At 56.5% G+C, this 25,913-nt stretch overlaps 11 protein-coding genes across 11 annotated transcripts; 5 read left to right on the top strand and 6 right to left on the bottom strand.

Moving 5' to 3' along the window:
* Positions 1-1,971: 1,971 nt before the first annotated feature.
* N657DRAFT_681582 (uncharacterized protein) lies at positions 1,972-4,593 on the top strand (the record flags this gene model as incomplete). The annotated part of the gene is made up of 6 exons (XM_062796401.1): positions 1,972-2,194; positions 2,248-2,525; positions 2,621-3,262; positions 3,326-3,628; positions 3,685-3,999; positions 4,057-4,593. 6 exons carry the CDS (start codon positions 1,972-1,974, stop codon positions 4,591-4,593), a joined length of 2,298 nt encoding a protein of 765 aa, XP_062646349.1.
* A 2,132-nt stretch (positions 4,594-6,725) lies between these two features.
* N657DRAFT_468141 (light chain 3) lies at positions 6,726-7,777 on the bottom strand. Its single transcript, XM_062787521.1, has 4 exons — positions 7,724-7,777; positions 7,463-7,590; positions 7,114-7,331; positions 6,726-7,036 (listed from the first exon to the last, which is right to left on the bottom strand). Exons 2-4 carry the CDS (start codon positions 7,550-7,552, stop codon positions 6,979-6,981), a joined length of 366 nt encoding a protein of 121 aa, XP_062646348.1. The 5' UTR covers positions 7,553-7,590; positions 7,724-7,777; the 3' UTR covers positions 6,726-6,978.
* A 967-nt stretch (positions 7,778-8,744) lies between these two features.
* N657DRAFT_574839 (Coproporphyrinogen III oxidase-like protein) lies at positions 8,745-10,065 on the top strand (the record flags this gene model as incomplete). Its single annotated transcript, XM_062789057.1, has 2 exons — positions 8,745-8,960; positions 9,037-10,065. 2 exons carry the CDS (start codon positions 8,745-8,747, stop codon positions 10,063-10,065), a joined length of 1,245 nt encoding a protein of 414 aa, XP_062646347.1.
* Positions 10,066-10,303: 238 nt separating this feature from the next.
* On the top strand, positions 10,304-11,517 carry N657DRAFT_691084 (uncharacterized protein; the record flags this gene model as incomplete). Its single annotated transcript, XM_062797085.1, has 1 exon — positions 10,304-11,517. The coding sequence occupies exon 1, from the start codon at positions 10,333-10,335 to the stop codon at positions 11,515-11,517; it is 1,185 nt and encodes a 394-aa protein (XP_062646346.1). The 5' UTR covers positions 10,304-10,332.
* Positions 11,454-13,140, bottom strand: N657DRAFT_646280 (26S proteasome regulatory subunit rpn-8). The gene is made up of 3 exons (XM_062793093.1): positions 12,737-13,140; positions 12,402-12,673; positions 11,454-12,343 (listed from the first exon to the last, which is right to left on the bottom strand). Exons 1-3 carry the CDS (start codon positions 12,924-12,926, stop codon positions 11,753-11,755), a joined length of 1,053 nt encoding a protein of 350 aa, XP_062646345.1. The 5' UTR covers positions 12,927-13,140; the 3' UTR covers positions 11,454-11,752.
* Positions 13,141-13,336: 196 nt separating this feature from the next.
* N657DRAFT_620455 (uncharacterized protein) lies at positions 13,337-13,895 on the top strand. Its single transcript, XM_062790590.1, has 2 exons — positions 13,337-13,630; positions 13,699-13,895. Exons 1-2 carry the CDS (start codon positions 13,449-13,451, stop codon positions 13,829-13,831), a joined length of 315 nt encoding a protein of 104 aa, XP_062646344.1. The 5' UTR covers positions 13,337-13,448; the 3' UTR covers positions 13,832-13,895.
* Positions 13,896-14,504: 609 nt separating this feature from the next.
* On the bottom strand, positions 14,505-16,676 carry N657DRAFT_681576 (uncharacterized protein; the record flags this gene model as incomplete). The annotated part of the gene is made up of 1 exon (XM_062796400.1): positions 14,505-16,676. The coding sequence occupies one exon, from the start codon at positions 16,674-16,676 to the stop codon at positions 14,505-14,507; it is 2,172 nt and encodes a 723-aa protein (XP_062646343.1).
* An 871-nt stretch (positions 16,677-17,547) lies between these two features.
* N657DRAFT_664483 (mitochondrial carrier) lies at positions 17,548-19,468 on the top strand. The gene is made up of 3 exons (XM_062795240.1): positions 17,548-17,975; positions 18,050-18,813; positions 18,873-19,468. Exons 1-3 carry the CDS (start codon positions 17,884-17,886, stop codon positions 18,995-18,997), a joined length of 981 nt encoding a protein of 326 aa, XP_062646342.1. The 5' UTR covers positions 17,548-17,883; the 3' UTR covers positions 18,998-19,468.
* A 230-nt stretch (positions 19,469-19,698) lies between these two features.
* Positions 19,699-22,540, bottom strand: N657DRAFT_598153 (uncharacterized protein). The gene is made up of 7 exons (XM_062790037.1): positions 22,403-22,540; positions 22,202-22,345; positions 22,061-22,128; positions 21,872-22,000; positions 21,584-21,814; positions 21,071-21,532; positions 19,699-21,005 (listed from the first exon to the last, which is right to left on the bottom strand). The coding sequence occupies exons 1-7, from the start codon at positions 22,440-22,442 to the stop codon at positions 19,764-19,766; spliced, it is 2,316 nt and encodes a 771-aa protein (XP_062646341.1). The 5' UTR covers positions 22,443-22,540; the 3' UTR covers positions 19,699-19,763.
* Positions 22,541-22,799: 259 nt separating this feature from the next.
* N657DRAFT_646277 (uncharacterized protein) lies at positions 22,800-23,697 on the bottom strand. Its single transcript, XM_062793092.1, has 3 exons — positions 23,422-23,697; positions 23,143-23,257; positions 22,800-23,057 (listed from the first exon to the last, which is right to left on the bottom strand). The coding sequence occupies exons 1-3, from the start codon at positions 23,451-23,453 to the stop codon at positions 22,974-22,976; spliced, it is 231 nt and encodes a 76-aa protein (XP_062646340.1). The 5' UTR covers positions 23,454-23,697; the 3' UTR covers positions 22,800-22,973.
* Positions 23,698-23,699: 2 nt separating this feature from the next.
* Positions 23,700-25,845, bottom strand: N657DRAFT_646276 (ubiquinol-cytochrome C reductase complex CORE protein 2 precursor). Its single transcript, XM_062793091.1, has 4 exons — positions 25,340-25,845; positions 25,087-25,261; positions 24,185-25,017; positions 23,700-24,095 (listed from the first exon to the last, which is right to left on the bottom strand). The coding sequence occupies exons 1-4, from the start codon at positions 25,595-25,597 to the stop codon at positions 24,000-24,002; spliced, it is 1,362 nt and encodes a 453-aa protein (XP_062646339.1). The 5' UTR covers positions 25,598-25,845; the 3' UTR covers positions 23,700-23,999.
* Positions 25,846-25,913: the final 68 nt, after the last annotated feature.

Raw genomic sequence — 25,913 nt, 5'->3', positions numbered from 1 at the left:
GTCCCAGGAGGGATCGAGCAGATATTTATGTTCTAGCAGAACTGCTCTAGAAGATTCCACTGTTGCCGGGTCAGCGACTGACTTTTCAATCAACGAATCGACTGAGCTCCACCAAGCACAAAAGAAACGAGGATGCTCGTCGGCCGTGTCAGACAAATATACTGGCAAGTAACAGACTCCTCCCGGAGGAGGGAAGCCCGAGACAGACTGATCTTCGTTCATGGTCGATTCAGTTGGGAAAAGAAGACATGATTCTTACGTTGTCATCATTCAACGGCGCGAGGAGCGATGTGCAGGGAACTGAGCAGAGGAAGGGGAGCTGGCTTACCTTTCGTCTTGCAGTTGCAGTGGTGTTGCTTCTCGCTGCTCAGCTGAGCTCAAGCTGAAGCGACCTTCGACGAACAATCCACGTTCGACTCGCTCGCCAGAACTTGAGAAATGCTCAGGACGAGAGCAAAAAGTTTAACACCGACGCTGGCTTTCTGAATCCAGCGGCCACGCTTTGCTGCGATCCGAGCGAGTGTCGGTGGAGCGGTTGTGAAGTGGTGAATGGAAGAGGAAGAATTCTGTTGAAGTTTTGGTGCCGCGTTGCTCAAATACCCAGTAGTCGGAGAGCGATAAGAAAAATGAGATGCGTGTCCACGTGACTTCTCACATGCAGATACAGAAGAGTGGGAAGTACGAAATTGACTGTGTCAGAGGTGAAGTGGGGCATTTCCAGTGACAATTACCAATGATGGCCGCCTCAACCCCGATGAGAGCGGGATGGCCCGTTGCTTGAGAGAGATCTCCTAATTCCAGTAGAAGAGCGTGGGCTTCTTGCAATGCTGCTTGTTGACCACCATCATTGCGTCCTGGAAAGTTTCACGGCATTCCGAGAGAATTCACGGTAGGTATGGCAGCCTCTTGATATTTTTGCCGATAAATATGAAGTAGACCTTAGGAAGGATATTTAGACCCTGGGGTGGCACGGACTGCAGGAACACGTCCGAATCTTATTAACTCTGCGCAGTCTCCCCCATCAGTCATGAGACCTCCCCAATTCCCCCGTCTCCCGCCAAGCCAAGTTGCAACCGCCCGACACCTCACTCGCAGTCCCCTGATCCCCATCTCTCGTCATGCCCTGCAGCTCTGACATGTCAGAAATGTGAGGACAAGAACGCAGAGCATCCTCGAGTCCATCAATTATTCTCCATTACATTTTTTGTTCCTTTCCAAAAACCCATCTGTCGTATAAGGGTCGACGGGTTGTGCAAGCCACAACGGGGCGCCGCAGTTTTAAGGTTTTTGGTGTTCTGCCGGCGGCGTTGGGGGCCCTCCAAATTTTTGATCGTGCAAACCGCCCGGAACCCAGTTGCTCGCACTCTTGGTTCCCTACCTGCCTCACCTTAATCTTGCCAATCCCAACCCCCCGTCAGCCAAAACTCCACAGTCCACCTGCCACCGCGACACGTCGTTGCTGGAGCCGTCGATCTCGCCCAAACCTCCGCCCAACGTCTTTCCGAACTGCACGGTCGCATAATCGCATCGCGCATCACTCTTTTTTGCATCCTTCCTGCTGCCGCCATTTCCGTCCGCACTCGCCAGTTGGGGAGCCGTCGCACCACGTACACCCGCGACCCGGCCATCCTCGCCTCTACCCGCGACACCTGCCAACACTCTGCGCCTTACTAGTCGTCGCAATCGTCCGTTCAGCACTTGCCTAGCTTGTGGTCATCCGACGCTCGTTGACGGCTACGCGACAGCATCTCTGGTCTGCGCGATCTCATACTCCCGACGGACCGTCAGCAGCATATCTACAGCTGATTCGGTCCTATCCCAGCTTCGCATGCGATAACGCGGAGGATCTCAAGTCGATATCCACCAGGTGGATAGTTGACAGCCCCGGAGATGATGGCTAGTATGGGGCCAGGCTTTTCGCCGCATCCCGGCGGGATGCAGCAACACCCGGGTGCACCACCGGGGCATCCCATGGCTCCGGGTATGGCGCACACTCCAAGCCAACCCGGCGCGACTCCGGGCGGCATACCGCACCAGCTGGTTGGACACATGGGGGTGTCAGGGCCGAGCCCTCAGATCAGTGCTGCGACTCTCATGGGAGGCGTGCCGCCAGGGAACCCGAACGCGCATGCGATGCAACACTTGAGCCCGGCACAGGCCCAAATGTTCCACCATCCCCAGATGGCCCAGATGTGTATGTTCCTTGATTCCCTACACCACGTGCTACGAGCTAACCGTTTTGTTCAGATAGCAATAACCCGGCACTTCAGCAGCAAATGCAACAGCAACACAGGCTGCAGGTTTTGCAGCACCAGCAGCAGGCGAGGCAGGCCCTGATGGCGCAGCACAATATGTACCAGAACATAGGAGGCGTGGGAAACGGACAGATGGGTGTGCCCATTGGCCAGATGAACCCTCAACAGGCTGTTCATATGGCGGCGCTGAGAAGAGCGATGCCGGTATCTTCCCCGCTTCATCTCCAGCCTGCACAGATCGCTCATCAGCAGCAGGGTCAGCCGATGAACGTAAGACACCCTCAGCCGACTGTGTCGAGCCTCGTGATCCGCGCCAAGATGCGTAGGTTACGCTCATAAACGTTGCGCTAACAGGCATCTTGTAGACACACATGATGGCGCAGCATATCGCTCTTCAACAACAGCAGCAAATACAAATGGGCCAGCAAGCAGGCAACCCGAACCAACACCCTATGAACCCGCCACATATCAACCTGCAGCAGGCACAGATGGCCGCTCTTCAAGCCCAACAACAAGCGCAGCAAGCTCAGCAGGCCCAGCAGTCCCAGCAGGCTCATCAACAAGCAGCTCAGCAGGCAGCTCAAGCCGCTCAGGCCCAGCAACAAGGGCCGGGGCAGGCTCAGCAGCCACAACCCCAGCAGCCGCAGCCTCCACCAGGTCAGCCACAGCAAGCGCAACCGCAGGGCCCGCAACCCGGGCACCCTGGGGGGCCAGGCGCGAACGGGCCAGCGCCGACTCAGGGGCCTCCCCCGGGGCAGACGCCGCAACCGAATACCCAACAGCAGCCCCAGGCGCCGCCTCAGACCCCGCAGACTACCCAAGCACAGAATCAGGCTCAGTTGGTCGCGCAACTACATGCGCAAGCGCAACAGCAACAGCAACAGCAACAAGCCCACGCCGCAGGCTTCGCACTAGCCCAGCAGAGCCTGATGCAGCAGAGGCGGGAGCTGAAGGGCATGTACCTGCTCAGGTTGATGCAGTTCAACGAGCACCTGAGTGGGTTTCCGGTATGTTGGCCTGTCCCTACTGAGCGTATCTTACCCATAGCATCTGACTCGATCTTGATATAGGGATCAAGAGGCAGGGATGACCTAGACTATTGGAACAACTTCGTCAGGCAGTTCTTCTCGCAGAAGGGTGTATTGAAGCATGCCATCCTTATCAAGGAGAACGACGAACAGAACCAGCAGAAGCATTACGAGATTGCGTATCCCGCCATCGCCCGGTATTTCCATACGCATTTCGACAGCGGCGTCAAGACGATGCAGTTGATTATGAACAAGGGCACGACAGAGAAGACTATGCCCAACGATTGCCACATGGTCATAAACGACCAGGCGAGCTTGGTCTATTGGTTCGAGGGCGGCTCACATGTAAGTTTACGCTCGTGGGATCAACTGGCGTGAACCACATTGACAGGCTGGAACAGCTCGTTGCGCAAGGTTGCCTCCGTGTCCACTTTGACCATGACCAGAAGTTCGATATCTTCGAGTTTGAGACAACACACCATGAGGAGTACATCTCGAGACAACTCGTAATACAGGCTGCCAGGCCGGCGCACAATTGGGTCAAGGAGTGGCGTGCTCTCAATCAGCAGGATCCCAAACAGTCGCCGGAGATAAGCAAGAAGAGCAAGCCCAAGCCAGCCAAGGTTCCTGCCGGTGCTCCGCCAGATCTCGAACTACCCCACTCTTTCGTAAAGAGCACCATGGGGATCACCGAGGCTGTGTATCAGTTCCTTGAGGTATGTTCCTGTCTTTCTGGGCTATGTACTACGAACGCAGCACTAACGCGCCGGTAGATGGTTGAGATCATGGGCCAAATGAACCCACTCTTCAATTATTACCATGCCCACCCTGGACTGGCGCCTTACGCCGCGCTCGATCAGTACGTCAACCAGATCAACGCCGCATCTCAGGGCATGAACGGCCAGCCAATGCCGCAGGCAGGAGGCCCCAGGACCCCCGGATTCGGCCAGTTCCAAGTCGGCGCCAGCCCCGCCATGCCCAACTCGATGTTGCCGGGATCGCCGCACGTCGTCGGCAGCCCGGTCCCGGGCCAGATGGCGGCGCCCGTGATGCAGCTGCAGGCGAGCCAGCAGGGCACCAACTCGAGCGGGCCGAGCGCCAACACGTCGCCGGCGCAGAACAGCAACAACAAGAGGAGGAGAGCGTCGGCCGTCAAGACGGAAGAGGACAACAACAATACGCCCGGGGCGGCTTCGGCGCCGACGCCCCAAGCGCCCATGGGTACGCCGCAGCTGAATGGAACCCAGATCAAGGGGAAACAGCCGCCTACGCCCCGGATGCCGAAACGTCTCAAGACTGGGGGAAATTAGCACCCATCAACCCAGTATAATGCAGAGGCGAACAATCTGGTTCTTCGTCTGAAAGTTTCTCTCCAAGACTTGGGGAAGATGTGCTAAGCTGCTGCTCATTTTTGGTTTTCCGTCAGGATCTGCCTCAATGGGTGAACGAACCCCTTTCATGGCTTTTTCTCCTCCGAGGAACTCTGGTATTCTATACGCCTTAGGCGTACTCCTACTCCTTTTTGTGACGATGTTGTTCTCGGCGTCAGGTTCTGTTTTGGGGATCTTCATCAACGGCCGCTTGTTGGGCAAGGCGGGCATACACATTTCTGGGACTGGTCGGATTGTGCAATACATTGTTTTCTTGGGGCGTGGGGTGCGGGAGGCAGGAGGGAAAGGGTTAGAACGACATCCCCTTGATTATCTATCTATCTATCCACAAAGTATTTTACCTGGCATTGGAGAAACTTGGCTCGGATCTGCGTTGTGTTCATATGGTTTCCCCCTTTTCTTGGTATGAATTCTCGTTGTTTTTGTGGTTGTTGTTGCTCATGGTTTTGGGAGGGAGGTCCGGTGAAGGAGACTTTGTCTTGCTTTTGCTTTTATGTTTCTGTATTGATTCGGGAATTGGACCCTGCATATACCCCTACTACTGTCACACGCACCCAACCCGGTATCACGCATATTCCATACGCTTGTTGAGAAAAATGGGAGTAGTTTGGTTAGGTTTCTCTGTTTTGCTCTGTATGGTATGCTGGCGGCTAAGCTGATGTTCCTCCTCCTCCCCAAGTTTTGATATCTTTGAACTTACCCGTGATCCTTTTGACTTTGTCTGTTACTGGTGCTCGGATCAAGTGAATTCATGTATTAACCCACCGTTGACTGGGAAGACATCCGTGGTGTTCTTGAAGAATCGTGGTTATAGTTCACAGTCACCAACCCCCTGACAGTAATTCGGATGACTTGGCGGAAGATAACAGCCCATACTTTTGGTCACTGGGACTCATACAATGTTTCTCTTCTCCTTTCCCTTCCCGGACTCTGTACAGTCTGTTTGCTGGTGTTGATGGCGGTTGGACCTTTGGGTGCATAACATGGGCGGAGAAAGGGGGCCGAGTAAAGCCCATGTGCTACGGATACCTCGGATGAGTCAATGACGGATGGGGCATGGATTGTATGTCAAGGGATGGTGAGGATAATGGACGGACAGCGATGACATATTGGAACTCGGTGAAGCAGGGGACTTGGGCTTGTATTACCGGAGCTATCGTTTGTTGAGGTGTTCTGTTAGGAGCTTGAAGGAGACTGCGAGGAGGGGATTGGCTGAGTGAAGGCATCGTGTTGCCGTTTCTTTGAAAACCAGCGTTTTCTTCGTTCTTCGTGCATTCTTCCTTGCCTTTCGTTCCTCCGTCTTTTCTCTCCCATTATTTCTGTACCCTCAATCTACCTGCTTTCACCTATCATGACGACACTTGGTGGTAGCTTGGTGTATTGAAGGTGTTCGAGGTCTCGATCGGCTGTTATTCGCCCTCCGAAGCATTCTATTGACATTTAATATGTCGAAGTCTTGGTGAAATGTGACGGTCGCTTGTATTGTTGAGTGAATATGTTCGGGTACTCGGCGCTAAATTTGACAACTTTGAATACCATTTTTAGAGGAATCAGATATCTCCTTGAGACTTCTGTCTTCGCCAGGGGAACGGGAAACAGCAGCCAGATCAAAGACTCACAAGCCGAGATGGTATCGTTCTATCTTGCAGAGAGATATGGAGGATACCTAAGGTACCTAAGCCACAGCCTCCCCATAGAACAGAACACCTTGTTTGAGAGTATGAACGATAGGGTGTATTGCCTAGTGACACTGCCCGCAGAACTCGGCTCCTGCTTTTGTCCATCGCAGGAGCCGTGAACATGATCGGTGTAGAATGGGTTTGAAGCACACTCCACTCTCGGCGAGAGACAGGCAGGCAGAGTGGTCATTGCAGCAGCTGTTTTGTCCTTGGCTTCAACGAACCGGAAACGGGACAGCTCATATGAAGAGAAAGCTTGGCTCGCGGCATGTCTCTGGCTCACAGCAATGACATGTGTGGGGAATAGGTCGCCTTGAAGCAGTTGTTACTCGTAGGCCAAGCCCAACGTCCTAAGTCGTCCTTGACCCATCCATCGATGTCGAGCTTGGTGCCAGACGATCCCTTAAACTCATGCCTCTGTTCCCAAGCCCAGAAACGATTGAAAAGGAACCCAGCAAATAATGCAGTGCATGATACATCAAGCGCGTCCTTGCCCCAGTAATCCGTCGTCCCTTCCGAGCGATCCCAAATCGATACCCGAAAACGCCGTGAACGCATCTAAGAAAAGGCAAGACGTGAATCGTCTCCAAAAAAGGCAAGCATGAGGTTGCTGTGGGTTTGAGGCTCAGGCGGTCTCGATATTGCCAAAGGTGTTTTCGCCCGAGTAGGTGATGTAGAGGAACCTGTTTGCCGGGTGTTAGCATAGGCTGCAAGCTGCGAACAAGGCCGCATGAGGAGCTGCACAGAGAGACAAACTCACCCATCCTCATCCTTGTGCTCCTCATAGATGCTGCTCATGAGGGCAGCGGTCGGCGGCAGGACCTCATCGACAAAAATGAAGATGGCTTTCTCCGGGGAGAGCTTGATCCGCTTCCGGATCACGTAGACGAACTGGCCGACCGTAAGGTCTGCAGGGACAAGGTACTTTTTCTTGTCGATCGTAGCGATATCGCTCTTCTCAACCTTTTCGCAGATGACCTGAAGGAGAAGAGTTAGCGCTTTGCGATATATTGATGATAACGGGTGATCGGATAGGGCAAACGGATGTCGCCAAACACCGACAATTGTCGGGCGAGCTGCTTGACCGCCCAAACTGAGGAGCAACATACTGGAATGCGGTCAGAGTACTTCTGGCGGATGCGCTCAGCCTCAGCCTTGCGCTTCTCGAAGGGGTGTTCGTCCTTGAACTTGCTGCGCATGTTGATGGTTTGTGGGGGGTGACAAATCGATGGGTAGCCTAGTAACTGCCCTGCGGAGTTCGCAATGATGTCTGCGAATGCGCGAGTTGAACGTCAGTAATGCTGTGGTTGCAGCGGGGAACAAGAGCGATGGGCACTGGTGCCAGATGCGAAATCGGTTGGGTTGAGTACCTTTTGAGAATTGAGAGGGTGGTGGTTGTTGAATGAAGGCGAGGAAGGTTGGCGTCAGTGTGAGGTGCGTAGTGGCTGCCGCCTCGATAATAAACGGGGCCCCCGGCGTTTGCGCACAGCGGAAGGCGGGGCTGACCGATGACTGAATGCTTGCTGGGGGGAAAGTCTTGGCTTCTATGGGTTTAGCGCAGTTGCAGCCTGGGGTGAATCAGACGCACTGTTCACATGGGCCGCGCATAGACCAGGTGCTCCCTTTGGTTTGCTCAGCTGGTATCAGGCGCTTCCAGGGCCCCCTTTGCCGGCTCTGATTCTACTCGGTACAAATCTTCTACCTTATGTATGCTGGGCACGCCGCCGTGATGTAGCCAGTCCTACACACAACCCTATGCTCCTCCATCTTAGTTCCGATCGCCATGTTACCAGAGCCAGGAAAAGGGAGGTCCGAACTCTTGAGCACCACATGCCATGCTTTGTTGACCGATCGTAGAAGGTACCAGGCACCGATGCCGAGCCTTGCTCCAGCAGCTCAAAATTTATAACCACTTATCCGTAGCGAGCTTCTTCCGTATATCCGACTTGCCTCTCTCCCTTACTTGATGTTTGATTCAGGCCTCTCTTTTCTTCTTGCCTTCTTTCGGGTTTCAGTTGAAACAAAGCGGAGTTGGCCTTGGGGGTGATGCCCCGCTTGTGCCCCGCTGTGCCGGACGGATGTCGCGGGACCTGGACACGCCCCATGCCGGAGTTTACTTTCGGGCAAGCACCCCGGTTCCCAGCTTTTGTCGTTCCCGAAGCGCTGGATTTGAGGAACATCCGATTTTTGACAGCAGAGTCAGCCGAGCCAGGCAAGACTCTCCGTCAAGCGCCCACATCGAAGGTACTGGACGAGACACCGGCGGTGTGTCCCGGCTTCCCGGTTGCTGGATTGGGAAAGTGGCCTTATGTCTCCGCCGAGAATCATCTGATTGTCCCACCGGCTCGGCCGTCCTCACCAAGTAGTGTCCGTACATAAGCACCGGCCACGATGGCCTCCCGGCGGCCACCCTTCCGCCTCTTTGCGCAGTGCACGTCTCGCAATCAATTCAGCGGCTTTCCCTTCCTCAACGCCAATTGGAGCTCTCGGAGAGCATTGTCACGCTTCCCATGTTCCGGAACGTCCAGTGAAGCTTCCACGCGACTAAACTACCTCGGCTGGGCAGTTGCCGGCCTTTTGGTAGCGGTGCCTTTGACCTACAAGATGGTAAGGCTCTGACCATGTCGGAACTCAGCAGCCCCCGGGCCTGTCCGATCCGCTGACAATGCGCTGCGCTGCCCAGGCCATCGACGAACCCCTCAAGTTGGATATCCCGACCCTCGCCGAGCGTGACCAGCAGCTAAAGTCGGAGCAAGGCGTCTCCGAACTCTCGCCCATGCGTCTTCGCATGGAGAAGTTTGCCAAGGAGCAGCAAAGGGCCATCGTGCGGGCGCTAGAAGAGGTGGACGGCACCAAGTTCCGGGTGGACGAGTGGCAGCGCAAGGAGGGCGGGGGCGGCATCACATGCGTGCTGCAAGACGGCAAGGTATTTGAGAAGGCCGGCGTCGGTGTCAGCGTTGTCTACGGCACCCTGCCGAAGCCGGCCATCTTGAAAATGCGCGCAAACCACAAGAATATTGCCGATGAGAGCAACATACCTGACAGCCTAGAGTTCTTCGCCGCCGGGATCAGCCTCATCGTGCATCCCAAGAACCCCATGGCGCCCACGGTGCATCTCAACTACAGATACTTCGAAACAGCCAACCCAGACGGCTCTCCGGGCGCCTGGTGGTTCGGCGGCGGCTGCGATCTGACGCCGTGTTACCTCTTCGACGAGGACGCTATACAATTCCACAAATCGCTCAAGGAGGTGTGCGACAAGCATGACAAAGACTACTATCCGAGGTTCAAAAAGTGGTGCGACCAGTACTTTTACAACAAACATCGCGGCGAGTCGCGCGGCATCGGCGGCATCTTCTTCGACGACCTCGACGAGTCAGTGTCGGACAGGGAGAACCTGTTTGCCTTTGTTCAGGACGCCCTCGAGTCATTTGTGCCGACGTATGTGTCAATCGTGAACAAGCGCAAGGACATGTCGTTTACCGAGAAGGAGAAGGAGTGGCAGCAGATCCGCAGGGGCAAGTACGTCGAGTTCAACCTGGTGCATGACCGGGGGACGGCGTTCGGGCTGAACACGCCCGGGGCGAGGGTAGAAAGCATTTTGATGAGCTTGCCCCTGACGGCGAGCTGGAGGTACATGCACGAGCCGGAGCCGAAAAGCAGGGAGGCGCGATTGGTCGAAGTGCTTCAAAATCCCAAGGAGTGGGTATAGAGATGGTATAAAGGTGTCGAACGATCTGTGTAACATACTGCCGTTCATATCTGTATTCTGTCAATGACCGAATTGTAACTTGTATCCCGAGCCATTTGCGCAAAATCTCCGTTCCTGCTTCAGTGTTGTGATGGTGGTTATGCCAGACAGGAATCTGCCAATTCCGCCAACTCCTCTATGCTTCAACTTCCTTCTTTCATCAAATGAACACCACAATCTGAAAACAACTACCACCTCCGTTCCCAGCAGGAAATATAAGAAAATACAATGACCTCCTTCCAGCAATCAGACATCGCCCCTAATTTCGAATCCAATCCCAATGGTACCATTCCTCTCTCAAACCGCCAACGCCTTCCAACCGCCCGCACAATGCTCACGACCCTCATCAAGGCCATCTCCGCTATCCCACTCCTCCCAGCTCCCGAAGCATACCACCAACCAGCAGATGCCACCGAAAAACTTAATCGCGAAGCACCCCTCACCGATAGCACCATCAACAACAACAACCCCCTCCGCCGAGTCCCGCCATCCCACCGCCACCTCCTCATTACCCTGCACGTCCTCTTCCCGGGGCTGGTCCTACCCGCCCTGGACCTGCTTGAGCGCGGGCTTGTTGCCAGGGTGGGTCTTGCTTCTTCTTCTGGTAGTGCTACTGCTACAACGACGACGAAGACATGTCGACGTGATGGTAGTGGTGGCGGCGAGAGGGTGGTCAACAAGAGCGGGAGTGGTGGTGCTGTAGATCATGTTGATGATGATGATGGGAGAAGCAAAGTTGGAGGATGGCGACCACAGGATGGAGATGGAGAGGGTGTCAAGCAAAAACAGCAACATCAGAGTCATCAGCGAAGATTGAACAATGAGAAGTGCGACGAGGGAGAAGGCGGCGAGGAAGAAGCGAGTACGGCCGGTACGGCTACCACAACAAGAGGCAATGCACAGCCAAAGACTACTCGTGCCTCCTTTTACCTCGTGCAATCCGCCGCGTCGCAAGTGGCTGCGGCCGCCTCCTCACGGCGGAGGCGGAAACACAGCGATGACGGCCATGACGGGAGAGAGGAGATGGCGACGGCAGTGGCAAAGGAATATATCGTCTTGCTGGAGGCGTGGCACTGCAGTTGTGCTGCGTTCGCGTTTGCCTCTGTGCAAGGTGGGAATGCAAATTCGGAATGGGTCGCCGAGGTCGCGGATTCAAGGGAGCAGAGTGAGTTCGGGCATGGGGCCGCTGCTGAGCCAGGGGAAGGGTCAGGAAGCGCCGGGACGGAGATGGACTGGTCGTTTGGGGGGATGAGTCTGGATGGGTTGGCGGCTGGATCCGGCGAGGGCGTGCCCTTGTGCAAGCATCTGCTGGCGTGTCTGTTGGCCGAGAGGTGGAGTGCTCCGCTGGGCAGGTACGTGGTTGAGCGGCGGGTGGGAAGGGAGGAGATGGCGGGTATTGTGGCTTATGTGTAGATGTACATGTCTCTGGAGATCATAGGTTGGTAGGGACAAGTGGGAGCTCCTGATTTCTCTCTGCTGCAAGACATGGCACGCTGTCGAGGATCAGGGCTGGCCAGGGCATAATGCAACTTCATCACAATAGCATACCGAAGATGATTCCCGTAGTATTAACAAGCCCGAGTCGTCGTCGAGCAAATGCGACCCCTCGTACAGTCATTTCCCATGCTGCCTATGTGGAGCTCCTGGTCTATTTCTTCTTGTCCTTAGATACCTCCTTTTCCTTATCGCCGCCGCCTTCCTTCAATTCGCCATTCACGCTCGGGCTGCCCTCCTTCTTCTCACCCTCCTTGCCCTCACCCTCCTTCTTGGCCGCCTCCTTCTCCTCCTGTTGCTGCCGGTTTTGAATCTTGTTCTCAATCAGGTCGTGAAAAGCAGTGATGGCTCGGATGAGGCTGCTCAGGTAGATAGCCATGAGCTGATCGTTGGTCTTGACGCTCAAGGCGTAGTTGAGCTCGGTGTCGCCTTTGGCACCGTTCGCGCCAGGCTTGGGCGTCGAGAGATTTGGCAGCAAATTGAACACATCTTGGAGGTTGCCGAGGATGGCGTGGTTGACCGGCAGTTGCCCGTCGAGGACTTTCTGCAGGTATGCTTGGATGTCGCGCAGGCGGAGGTGGAGGCCCTGGAGTGATTGGAGTTGGTTGGTGATCCGGGTGGAGAGGGTGCCAACCGCTACGTCTCGAATGTCACGCAGCAGGTGCTCAACACCAATCTCCTCTGCCTCCTCGGCCTCGATAATCGACGGCGTGTGCACGAATGTCTTGGATGTGGTGGTTCCGTCCTGTTGCAGTCACGTTAGCGGCCTCCCAAGACGCAGAGACGTTCGCAAGGCAACGAACATCCTTGATCTCTTCGACGGCAAAGTAGGCATCTGTGGGGACGCCGGCCTCCTTCGGTTGGACGTCGATGATGACTAGCAGTGGGTTGGGCGTGTAGCGCTTGAAGAGCTCGTTGATCTCCAGATCTGAGGCGCGCAGCTTCGGACCGGAGTGGTACCAGCCTATTAACTTCTCGCGCGCATTGACCTTCTTGAACATGTCGTTCATCGACTCGACGTAGTTGTGGTCCAAAAACCAGACTGACGGGTCCTTCTCGTCCTCCTCGAAGGGAACTGCACAGCAGGGTCAGCGGGCGAGCAGACAGCACGCGGGCCAGGACAAGGCATGATGCTTACCTGCGAAGCTGTTGGAGACACGCACATTCTTGCCGTCGTTTTGCCCTAATAGCACACCCACCACCCGCTTGGTTTTGCTCTTGAAGGCCTCGGTGCGGTTGTAGTGATCGACGACGGAGAGCAGTACCAGCGGCGCAACCGAGACGGTGCGCGTCACCAGCGACAGCGTCTCCGCGGTTGTAGCTGGCATGATTTGACGGTAGTTGCGGGATCAGCGTCGGTATGCGAGGGCGAGCTGGTGGTTCGTCGTTTGAGATGGCGGAATCGGGAAAGTGAGTTTTCGTTGGTCTTTGGATTGGATCCAAGTCGGCCGTCGTCACGCAGCTTGCTGCCTCGCTGGTTCAAGGTGGGTACCCGATCAGGCTAGTCAGAGGCTGACAATGGTATTGCAGCCCGGCCACAAGGCTGCCAGACCTGATTCCCGCTTGAAGCTAGGCCAGGGGACCCACCTTATGCGGCAGGTTACCTAAGCCAAGTGGAGCACAATGCAGCTGCCTGTTTCGGAACTGCAATGCATGACGGCAGCACATGGTCACTGGTGGGCAGGTCGGCAACTGCCCGTCTTTACTATTAAACCGACAGCCACTCGCTTTCGAAGTCCAAAGAATCATCCTCTTGCCATCCAACAAACGCGACCAAGCACCACAGAACAAAGCCGTCCTCTTCCCAATCCACACAACATAACCAGGCAAACCGCCTTACATCCGCAATCATGAGACTGTTCTCGTTCCTCATCGCGGCCCTGACGCTCTTCAGCGGCGTCATGGCCGTCGACATCGAAAAGTCGGTCCTCATCACCTATCGGCCCGAAACACCAGATTCAATAATCAGCCAGGCCAAGAAGGCCGTCGTTGACGCCGGCGGCGTTATCACCCACGAGTACACCCTGATCAAGTAGGTTCCCCGCTATACTCCAGTCTTTCCCCCCCAGCAAGCTGCATCGCATACTGACACCAACGCAGGGGATTCGCGGCGACTGTTGGCGAGAAAGTGCTCGATACCGTCTCGGCCTGGGGAAACGACTCGGGCTACTTGCTTGCTGTCGAGGAAGACCAGGAGGTTCACCAGATGAAAGGCAGCAGAGTCAGCCTTTGAAGAGCGTCGCTTCTAAACCAGGACACGTTAGGGGGGGGACGCGATGATGAGCTACGATATATATTTTGGGCGGCGGATAATTTGAAGGATCATCAATATTTCCTCTTGCGAGATGCGGCTCGTTTGGCGTTATTGAGGAGTTGGTAATACAGGCGGACAGCGATTACATCGGCCAGGTGGCTTTGCGTGGGCCAGGATCAATGTAGGTTATGTTTACGAAGTTCATGTTTGTCAAGCAAGCTTTGCACAAGCCTACGGCCTTGCCGGAACCTGTCACCGAGAGGGGCCTGCTCCAGCGAGGGCGGAAGAACTAGGTCAGCCGCTTGGACAATGAATCAGTGCTAATACCTCTCGGGGAGAGCGTATTTCAGTCCAACCATCATCGCACATGCCACCAAACGGCAGGGAGCTCAATGCAGCGAGTCCTAGTCATGGACGAGTAATAGCGGGCTTTGCACAGATGCGTGAATGAAATCTAGGTATTGACTTTAGCCCTCTGGTCTCCGCCCGCAGCCCCTGCGCTCGCTCTAACCCGCATGTGCTCATCCGGACCCTCCCAAAAAGGATCACCACGGCATCAGAACCAAGAACCTAACGCTATCTAAGGCTCAGGTATACTTCCTTAAGAAACCCAAATCACGGACACATCAGGCTCCCAAGCCGCGCTCCCCGCTCATTTCCCTCTAACCGCCTCAAGAATCCTCGCCTTGAGCAGCGCAATCTCCTTATCCCGCTCCTGAAGCGCTCCCGCCACCTCCTTATACTTCTGCTCCCAAAGACCCGCGCCGCCCGTTCCTCCACCGCCGCCGTCCCCATCCATCATCCGATCTACCTCGTCAGCCACCACCCCCTCCTCCTCCCCCTCCTCCCCCTCCTCCCTCTCCGCAATCTGCTTCCTCTTCTTCTCCCTCCTCCATTTACAATGCATCACAGTTTCCTCCATAGACCAATCTCCTACAATATCCCCAAACCTCAATTGCCACGCACACGCATACCTCGTCCGATCCCCCCCGCCGTTTTCCACCTCGTCAAGCCTCGTGATGCGCAAACTGCCCTTGTTCATCAGCACCTTCCCGCCCGCCAGCGCCGCCAGGTTGATCAGGAATGCCTCCTTGGTGGCCGCCGTCGCCAGGAGGTTCTCGATGACGCGCTGCGTGAGAGCCCATGCCTCGTCGACGCCGCAGGGCGGGATGGGGTTGCCTTGGGAATCGAACCAGTCCGCCTGGAGGATGTTGGTCATGAAGAGGACTTCGGCGTCGTCCTTGTTGGTCCGGTCGGTTGGGTCGCGGGAGAATGGGGGAGCGGGTGGTGGTGTCGATTGTTGTTGTTTTTGTTGTTCCCTACCGGATGAGGCGGTAATGGTGCTGGTGGTGGTGGTGCTCGTGGACAGGGAATCGTGATTGCGTTCATAGGTCCCTCCTGGGGCTGTTTGGGTTTCGGGGAATATGGGTTTGCGGGAATGGCTGGCGTCAAGCCGTTGGGTTGCGGGGTGGGTACAATATTCGGTTGGCTGCCCGTCAATCGTTATTGTAACTGGTGGCGGCGGTGCCGAGTTTGGAGGCGGAGGTGAGGCTAGCCGGACTTCGCCGCCTTTTCGTTCGGGTACTTGCAGTGACAGCATCCTTTTCTTCGCTGGCCGCGCCGGCGCGGAGTCTTGCGTTGGTGGAGGGCGAGCTGGATTCTGCGCTGGCTGAGGCTGGGGCTGGGGCTGGGCCGAGGTCGGGGGAACTAGAGGAGCTGTCGAGCCCGGCGCGGTCAGGGCGCCATTGCTTGCAGAAACCGCGGCGGAGCTGTCGGGGGTCGGTGACGGAAACCGGAAACTCGTCGTTTCCGAGGTAGGGAAGGCCGAGTATGGACCCTCGTTGTTGTTGGCTCCGCGGTTGATAGGTGGCCTGCCCCGTGCCTTGCCGCTGGCGCCAATTCCTCCGCTTCGCCATGCAGACGACACAACCTTGGCCCCGTGACGCCGGCCCGATGCCCTGGATTTCGACGGGGTGATGGCTGACTTGGGCTCGTCTGCCCAGAAAGCGTTCCTGGTCGAGGGCGTGATGGCAGATTGCGGGATTGGGTAGGCGGTCATGGGCGTCTGGACAATGTCGTTGCCCCAAGTAGCCGCAGGCGCAGACGGGTTGAGCCTCGAAGTATCGGGCACAGGAGGGAATAAGAAGACGCTGCCCCTCCCGTCCGGCTGGGCCGTCCATGGTTCCGCCGTGTTGGCTTGTCCTTCACCCAGGAAACCATCTGGCTGGGGCGATGGTCGCTGGGGAGGAGATCTGCCGGACTCGTCCTCGTCGGGTTTCCTCCTGCCCCTGCGGGGTTTGATCTGGGGCAGCAGAGCTCGCAATGCCATATCATCCTCTGCCGCGACACCGTCCCGCTCCAGCTCCAAGACCGAGATGTGCTCAGACGGTATCTCGGTCCAGTAGGGAGACGGGCGGCCGATGAGATACTCAAAGAAGGCATCCACATGCATGGAGTGCATCCAGCGCTTGAGGCGGACGGCATATTGCTGGATTTTTTGCGTGCTCTGGCCCTTCCCCTGGTCCGGCGGCTCGACGCCGAGTCTCAGAGCCAGTTCGGCCCATGTCTTGAGTTCCTTGGTTTCGAGTCTCTTGATCAGCTCGAACAGGGTGAAGGTACTAAAGACCTTGCCGCCACTCTTGGGCGGGGTGCGGAATGCCTCGCGCAAGGCGGCCGTATCTGTATCGAGGGGCACGCCTGGGTTGCAGTAGAGAATGAAGGCCACATAAGCATCGTCGATCGAGGCGGCCGTCACGTTCCTGTCGGGCAATGCCCGCCGCGTCGATATGGCGTGAATGGGAGGCTGGCCAGCGTGTTGTTGCATGGTTGCGACTCTGACCACCACATGCCGATTCCCAGGTCGACGCGCCGACGCCGGCCTTCTGCCTTACCGTCCTGTCCCAACCCCCAATGAGTGACGAATCGAGACCCGAGCCCCCGCCTTATCGCAGGTCTTCAGCACTGGGCTCCGAATCCGTATCCGGCGGCGTGCACGGCTGACTTGGTGAGACGAAACGACTGAACAAACCCGCAGCCATGCTGTCGCTGGATACGTTGTCGGTGCCGGAGTCACTGCACTCGGCTCTGTGCTGCATCGAAGATCCAAGAGGAAATCCAGCCCCCTCGTCCAACCGGGTTACGGGACAGGGATTGCTAGGCAAAATAGACCGTGGATAAAATCACTGTGCCAGCCGGTGTTATGCACAGTCTCGTCCATTAACCCAACACCCGAGTCTCGAGTGTCTTCATGACCTCTTTCCATTTTCTTATTTGGCCTACCATGGTAGTTAACTCGACGTTAGGCCAGCCTGGCATCTTTGAATGGTGACCATAGAGGTATGCGAATGAATCCCTGGGAAGCAGCATGAAACAGCTAAAGAATGGAAAACGGCCGAGCAAACTCTAAACCTACTAAGAGTTAGTGTCGCTGATCCGACTCTAATAATTCTCTTTAACCATCTGCAAGTCTGATGAGTTTGTCGCTCCTGAATTTATCTCGCCTTTTTGTAGCAAGCAGGAAGATTTGAACCCGTAGGCAGGGAATAATGATGTTATCCATAATCCGGGGTCTGCACTGCGCTTTCACATGATTTCCCTGCAATTGCCGGCGTCGCTGCCAATCAGTGACGTCGCCAGCCGGCCCCTCCAAACACACCCTTGCCTGCCTGGACGTTTCTGGGGTCCCGCACCTCGATCGGACCTCGGCAGCGGCACTAACATCCCAACAACAACCGCCCCGAAAGGAGGAATTAAAGGGCTGTACGGTAATGGAGCGAGGTCGTGTGAATATCTATTCTATGATTAGTCCTAGGCGCTTCTTCTTTACAGCCGAGTTATATACTTGATAACTTGAACCCTTTCCAGTGATCTCGAGTCCGACTCTCTGAGCCAACCTCGTTTCCCCAGATCCTGAAGGGACCCTACCGGATATCTGACCTCGGTCCATCAAAACTGACGGCGCGTGCCATATACTACATCGAACTTTCGTCGCACCGCTTCACGCCGCCTCCTACCGCATCGCATCGCCCATCATGTCCCTGTCCAAGCCCGTGCTTCCGCAAAACGACAATGTCGCCCACGCCCTCGCCGGCGCCGGTGGCGGTGTGCTGTCCATGGCCCTGACGTAAACCCCCCCTTCCATCGCCTGCATACTACTGCAGTTCCCATGAAAACACATTAACAAACTATACCACATAGCTATCCCCTCATCACGCTCTCAACCCGCGCCCAGGTCGAGTCCAAGCGCGCCGAGACGGCCTTCCTGGCTGCCGTGCGCAACATTATTGCGCGCGAGGGCGTCTCGGGCCTGTACTCTGGCCTGTCATCGGCCCTGTTCGGCATCAGCGTGACCAACTTCGTGTACTACTACTGGTACGAGTGGACGCGCGCCTTCTTCGAGGCCGCCGCCGCGAAAGCCGGCCGCGCGTCCAAGAAGCTGACGGCCGTCGAGAGCATGATCGCCGGCGCCATTGCGGGGTCCGCCACCGTCATACTGACGAACCCCATCTGGGTCGTCAACACGCGCATGACGGCGCGCAAGAACACGAGCGCCGAGAGCGGCGAAGAAAAGGAGGTCCTCCCCGGCGGCGGCGGCGCCGCACCAGCCAAAAAGGAGCGCAAGCCGAGCACCATCGGCACACTGCTCAGCCTGCTGCGGACCGAGGGTCCCACGGCGCTGTTCGCCGGCGTGGTGCCCGCGCTCGTGCTTGTCATCAACCCGATCCTGCAGTACACGCTGTTTGAGCAGATGAAGAACGCCGTCGAGAAGAGGCGGCGCGTGACGCCCACCGTCGCCTTCTTCCTAGGCGCCCTCGGCAAGCTGTTCGCCACGTCGGTCACCTACCCCTATATCACGGTCAAGAGCCAGATGCACGTCGCCAAGGCGGGCGACAAGAAAGAGGGCGTCTTCGAGGCCATCAGCAGGGTCATCCGGGAGGAGGGGTACTCAGGGCTGTACAAGGGTATGTTCCCCTCCGACCATGCCTCCTTGTATATATTCACTAACTGGATGTTCTCGTAGGCATCGGCCCCAAGGTCACGCAGAGCGTGCTGACGGCCGCTTTTTTGTTTGCCTTTAAGGACGTGCTCTACGAGTACTCTGTCCGACTGAGGCACTCTGTAGCCAAGAAGGGCATTGCTGCTTGAACACGCCGTGCCAACAATCCACGGCCACGGCGCATGGAGACAGATACCACGACGCTCTGAACGTTGAATGAGGTTGGAGGAGGATAGCTGTGACCGGTTCGAGGTTCGCGAAACGAGTAAGCTGAGAGGACCACAGGGGCGGATCAACCTAACCACCAAGAAGGAGTACCCGGAAGGGAAGGTATGCGTTGAAGAGAGCCAAAGTAAAGCACGCCTTTGTGGGAGTACCGGCAGCGAATATGGTATTGTACATTAAGCGTCATATGGCGTCAGGTTAACGGAGGGAGTGAGGCAGGGAACGGCAGGGGCGGCAATAGTTATCACATTTCTTTTCCACCCATACGCTGCCCCCCCTACCTAGCCTGTTCACGACATGCACGTCGTCATGGTCTTGGTGAAGTTCATTGCATCTCCCCCATTTTGAGTCACCACAGTGGTTACGGCCAACTTTCATCCGAACACGAACTTGACATCACAATACACGTGTAGTGAGCACCTTGCAGCACTACTCTGTAAACAACTTCCCTCGCCCCACCTCCCAACAGTCCGCCAAAGAGCCGATAGTTCAAGGGTGGCAGCTCGGGGTAAAACACCCCTGAGCTGGTAACTTACTTTCGAGGAGGAAGCTGTCATTTTGGAGTAAAACCACCCCAGTGGTTTTCGTAGCCGACCACTTCCTTCGCCGTTGAGGGCAGCTGGTCGGGGAGCTTTTTGACCTTCTGGTCGACAAGATTTCTACTAAAAGACTTTACACGCTTCCCCCTTCCTAAAATCTTCCCTTCGAAACCCTCGGCACAATCCACCACTCATGATACCCATTCTCCGGCCTCGGCACCTCGACACTCATCGTCAAACCCCCCATCCCCGCCTTCTCATCCGCATTTGCGACGAGAGCCCTCTTGACCGACTCAACCGCCACACCCACCGCAATACAAGCCCTCATCCACGCCCTAGCCCCACCAACCCACCTCTCAAACCCAGTACCACCACCACCCCTGCCCCCAGTTGCAAACGCCTCCCCCTCGCCCATCTTACTCAACACCTCCAACCCAACCCTCGCAGCAGCAGCCGCCTTGGCCGCACTCTCAAGCAGCGCCGGAGTAGACACATTCGGTTTCAGTACAGCGGTCGTGAAGGACTCAAATGAAGGCAGTTCGGGCAGGCCGATGGACGCGAACGGCTTCATGCGCACCTGGTAGCGCAGCGCGTCGGTGCCGTAGGGGCGGGGAGGCCGGGGGATGAGGTCCAAGCGGGCGAGGACGGTGTAGAGGGCCGAGAGGGCCGTGGCGAGGTGGTGGGTTGTGGTTGCTTCGAGGGTGGCGAGGTGGAGGTAGGCTTTGGAGCGGGTTTGTTGCGAGGTGGCGGTGGTGGTTTCGAGGCGATGGGCGGAAAAGAACTTGATGCGCTCGAGGTGCTGCGCGCGGGTCCTGCTCAGGTAGCTGAGGTACCAGTACATGCCCGCCAGCTCGTCGGGCTGGTAGATTTCGAGCTCGAACCCGAGCTGGACGGTCCACTCCATCAGGCGGAGCTTGTAGTGGTACGCCCACGAGGAGAGCGGGAGAGAGTGGCTGGGTACGACGCCCGAGGAAGGGGGGTAGACCAGTGGCTTCTCCTCGGTCTGGAGCTGGAGGAGCTGGTCGATCTCTTCGGCGTCGATTTGGACCGTCTCCCAGTCCTGCAGCGAGTGGAACAGCGTCCGGCGCACGCGGCAACGGTTCTGGCAGAAGGCGCGGAAGATGTCGAGGTATGACTGGGCCGCTCGCTGGCGGAACAGTTCCATTTGGTGGGCTATCGCGTAGCGGGGGTGATGAGGCGCTTCGACGTTGTCGTTGGCCGGATCTAGCAGGAGACTGCTCGGTAGGACAACGATGGACAGGTCGTCATCGAGGATCTGGCGGATGCTGAGGCGGCCGAGAATCACCATGTCATGGAAGAGAAAGTTCTGCAGAAGGGCCCGGATGAATACCAGCGGCTGCGGCTTTTGAGCCTGGAAGGTCAAGACGAAGTTCTATCGTGCGTCAGGTCACCGTATGAACGTCAAAAGGTGGTGGTTAGAAGCGGTCTGAAACTTACCAACAGACTTTGAGAGTCGGAATAGTTCAGAACATTGAGCACATCGATGCCATCCGCAATGAGCTTCTTGAAGTGCTCGTGCGTTTCCTCGGGGCCTAATTGTACAATGGGGCGCGGCGGCATGGTGCTAGCGAGCCTGCGCTGTATCTTTGTGCTGAACGCCTCGGGGACCGGTTTCCCTAGGTGGCGAGTCTTGTTTATGGCCTCCCAAACGCCCTGCATCTGGGACCAGGGAAGACTCAGCGACTCTGCATCGCTCCGCAGTTCGGATAGCTCGATAGCACGCAGGAAGGCGGTCCTCAGCTCGAGGCGGAAGCCCAGTGCATGCGCCATCTCGTCGGTTATTGTGTGCCGTATCTCGTGAATAATATTTCGAGCCTCCATGATCTCGTCGCGTATTTCATACCGGCCAATCTTCTCCAGGAGTGACCGGTTGTAGGTGTTGGTAACAAAGTCTTCTTCCTTGTCGGGCATCAGTATCCGACAACAAGATGAGTAGTATGAAAAGCTTACCTCGTAGGAGTGCTCCTGCTTGATCCGCTCATTGACATAGCAACTTGACTTCAGCAAGCCAAGACAGTAGGCTCTGAGGACACCATGCATGGGATCCCGCTGAGACTGTGGCGGGCGGTTCCTGATGAAGTCGGCATCCTGGACGGTCATTGGGGTTGGCTGCAGCATGTGCTCGATGTAGACACTGGTGAATAACGTCTGGGAAAGCGGGTATCCGAGGTGCCATGCGATCTGCCAACAATATTAGTTGTTTCGCACACTGGAGCCATGCAGGACACCGAGACCAACCTCGAGAGAGAGCAGCTGGTCTATGATGCCGATGACCTCGCCTGGAAGAAGTGGCCGTGTCACATCGTAGTCATCGTCAAGGGACTCGCCGGGGGCCAAGCAGCCGCTGTCCATCTTTGGATCCCCGATCTGGGCTCTGGTCAGTCTGGGTACAGCTTCGGCGAGCTACAGTCTCCAGGGACGGCCAACCTCCAGCGCGCCAACGGACTCGAACAGAGTGAAATAGCCATCTTTGACGAGTTCGCCGGGCTCCAAGGCTGTTTTAATACAGAATGTGTGGTCAGCATTGGACAAGGCAGCTTGAGTCTGTGGGCCTGGGGATTGACGTACTGGCAGCGGCAGACCGGAATTCCTCGGTAATATTGTGAGCAACAATCCCCTCGCTGGATATCATGGGCGGCGGAGGCTCTTCGAAGGCGTCAAGGTACGCTCGTGGGTCGTAACTGTTGATGCTGAAACCCCCAAGCTCTGGTCCTTCAACCAGTCAACACTGGAATAAAGTTGGGAGCCGCCACTGGGCACATCACATACCGTCCGACACCGCGGTTGTGTCGTCATGAACCGCGTTCATCACTAATTGAAAATATATATTCGCTTCGATTTTTGTATTATTTATTACTGTCGCTGATATGTGGTGCGGCCTAGAGTCGGGCGCCCACGGAGCGTTTGTTGCCTGGGTTGAATGACTGAGCGAATGCTGAGCGCCCGACGTTGAGCCTACATCGGTGGATATGATAACAGGACATCCCGCACACTCAACCTGAGAGATGCAATCACTTGACCAAACCTCGTGGATCTACAAGAGGCATATGCCGTTTCTTTATTGCGTGTTTGATTTCTAGTCAGGAGTTGAAGCATGTCATTCACATTCTATCGCAACAACCGGTAACTTGTTAGTCTCATCAAAGACCGACTCCCGCAGCCACGCCTTGTCAACGTCCTCGTCTATTGAGCTTCCGCCAATATGATACAGTCCCGACACCCTCGCAGACGCCTAAGATAACGAAGTTGCTGTCGATGCGTCGTCCGCCCAAAGTTTACGGCCCCTCAACGGGCATCATCCACCCCGTTCTCAGGTATCCTTCCCAAACCAAACTCCAACTCAGTGACCGCCGGCCGCAGCGCTCTCGACAGCTGCCTGGGCATTGGCCGCAGCCAGGTTCTGGATCTCGCCCTGCTTGCCGTTCTGTATTCGAAATTCGCCCACAAATCAGCCCGGCCGCTCTTTTCTCCTTCGCCCCTTCCCCCATAATCATCGGATCCAAACTTACCGACCACTTCGCGAACCTCAGATCTTGCTGGCCCCGGCGCTCAGCCGCAATTCTCTTCTCCTCCTTCAAGCTGCGGCGCACGACGCGGGCGGCGACGGCGAGGTAGCGGTTGTAGCTGTTGGATGTCGCGAACACCTTGCGTTAGCTTCCTCTTCCTGTCGTTCTTCCCGCGCAATCACATCCCCATGCATTTCCGATTGTCTCTCCCTCTGATCCGCTCCGCAAGAAAAATGTAACTATGTCGAGCAGGCTCAAGGGACAAAAAGACAATTGACTCACGTAAGACCAGCTGCTTTCCACGCGAACGTCATTTTGGCGGTTTGGTAAGACGGGTTGACTTGTGTTTGGCGCTGTCTGCGGGATTCGGGAGAGCCGTTTCTGGGCGAGAAAAGGCTCGCGCAGCCGAGAAGCTCCGCGCCCCAGTTCCCTGTCACGTGATCAAGTTCACAACCGCTCTTCCCCAGAGCGGGACGGATTACCATCTAAAGGATCCGAATAACAGCACACAAAGGCCAGGTGCTGTTAGTTACACAGGATGGATTTGGAGTTGATGAGTGACAGGTTATCAGTTTTAGTGATAGACCTCAGCATAGCCAACCACAACCCAGCTATGACTACCTCAGCTCACCCAACTCACACAACACCCCGTCCAGGCCCCCTTCAAACCCCACCACGCTTGGTCACAGACATAGAAAAGCGAGTTAGGTTCTAGAATCACTATATGCACAAATGTGGGTGGTGGACGAGCCGCAAAGTCTACGACAAGCGGAGGGCTGTTGGTACACGTTCCTCACTTTCCCCCCTTTCCTTCCCCTAGTTCTACTAGAAAAACAACCCCCCATCTTCCTCCCAACCGTCTATATCTTGAGCCCAAGTTCCTCAGCAAACGGCAATACGTGCAGGTCACCAACCGCCGCCACCGACGCCTTGCCCCCTAATAGTGTCTTGGCCGCCTGTTTTGTGTTGAACTCTTGTCAGTTCTGCGTTTCACTCTATAAAACCGTCACAGCACGAGAAAATAACAAGGTGGTGTTAAACTTACAGCCTTGAGCTTGTCGGCATTCACGCCCTCCAGCGCCTTGACCGTCTCGGCAACCTGCAGCGGCTGGCCGCCGTGGATCAGGTTGGCGCCGGCGTGCACGAGCCCGGTGCCGCTGACCTCGCTGCCCGAAAGCAGGTTGAACTTGGACTTAGCGATGGCTTTGACCAGGTTCTCCTTGGAGATGCCGCCCTCGGCCACGGCCTTGAGCGCCTTGACCGACTCCTCAGCGGCCTTGCGCACGGCAGCCGCGGGGCCGTTGATCTGGATGGTGAGGAGACCGGCGTCAGAGTAGGCAAAGTTGGTCGCCTTGGCCGTTGCGCCGGGGGCGGCAGCCGTCGCGTTGGACAGGAGGGAGAAGCCCGGCGACCACTTGATGGTGGACTCGCCGCCGAGGAGACCAACCAGGACGGCGATCTCAGGTTGATTGGCGCCCAGGGCGGCACCGGGGAAGGCGATGACCAGCGAGTTGCCAGCGATCCTGGCAATGCGCTGCTCGCCGCCGTAGTACTTGGACGCTGACGTGCTCAGGGAGGACTGGGACTGCGTAGGAACCGCCTTGAAAAAGGGCTCGATCCACTTGGAGAGGCCGGTCTCGCTGGCACCGTCGGCGACCACGGCGATGTTGGCTTTGGTGTAGGCGGCCTCGGCAAAGGCAGCCACCGAATTCTCGTTCAAGTACGACGAAATGGGCGTGCTCGCGGTCGGGTAAAGAGGCGCGCCGAGACCGGTGTGGAAGGCAACAGCGTGGGCGGCATCGAGGGCGACGGCGGCAGCATCGAGCTTGGCCTGCTTCGCGTGAATGACGTGCTCGACTTCCTCGTGGTACTCGTGGGCTGTTCGCATATCAATGAGCATTGTTGTCCTTGTTACCAACCAACCCTAGGAAAAGGGATATGACGCACTGGTATACCGCGTTTGCGAGACGACCTCGGCAAGCAGCTCGGTGAAGTAAGGGAGATCATCGCGGAGGAAGTTGGCCTGGATCACCAGGGCTTCCCGGGTGTGGTACGCGTTCAATTGGCCGCCGAGCAGCTCGACCTCGCGAGTGATGCGGAGAGCGGAGCGTTTTTGTGTGCTCTATCGACGGGAAGCAAATTAGCTCATCTGTTGTTGATGCGCCGACACGAGGTCTCCCAAACAAAGTCTAAGACGTGCCTTGAAGGCGTACTCCTCCAGCCCAACCGTCAGGCCTGGGAGAGGCTCGTATCGGGTGCCGGCTTTCGCGACGACGGCGAGGCGGGTGGTCGGGCCATTGTCGTCTCGGGAGGCGACCTTGACGCCGGCGATGGTGGTCGGCTCGTACGAGGCCTTGGGCGATGCAACGGCCGCGAATCCGCGCTGCGCAAGCTTCGCAGCTCCCTGGCGGCGGAGAGCCAGCTGGCTGCCCCTCGACAGAGCCTGTCTGCAGATCATGGTTTGGGGGGGGCCGTTTGTCGTCAATTGACAGTTCGTCAAGGTTTGCGGCAGCACACTGCGTGAGGGAGCTCTTGGATTCGATACCTTGCTACGTTCCGAAAATTCCCTGGGGCTCCCCAGTATGACGGAAAAATTGACTGTGCCGAGACCGTGACCCGGCTGAGCTTGCACTGCGATACTGGCTATAGGGACTGTGCAGTCATGTCGATGGGACCCAGAATGGCATCTCAAGATCGATTCTCGAAGACTTTGGAAGGAAGTGCTACATCTATTTCCAGGGCATGAAGTGCGCCGAAGGACAATCAAGGACAAG

Source organism: Parathielavia appendiculata (assembly GCF_033297405.1).
Source record: "Parathielavia appendiculata strain CBS 731.68 unplaced genomic scaffold N657scaffold_8, whole genome shotgun sequence".
NCBI lineage: Eukaryota > Fungi > Ascomycota > Sordariomycetes > Sordariales > Chaetomiaceae > Parathielavia > Parathielavia appendiculata.
Note: the sequence above shows the minus strand (reverse complement) of the source record. Positions and strands in the feature narration are given on the sequence as shown.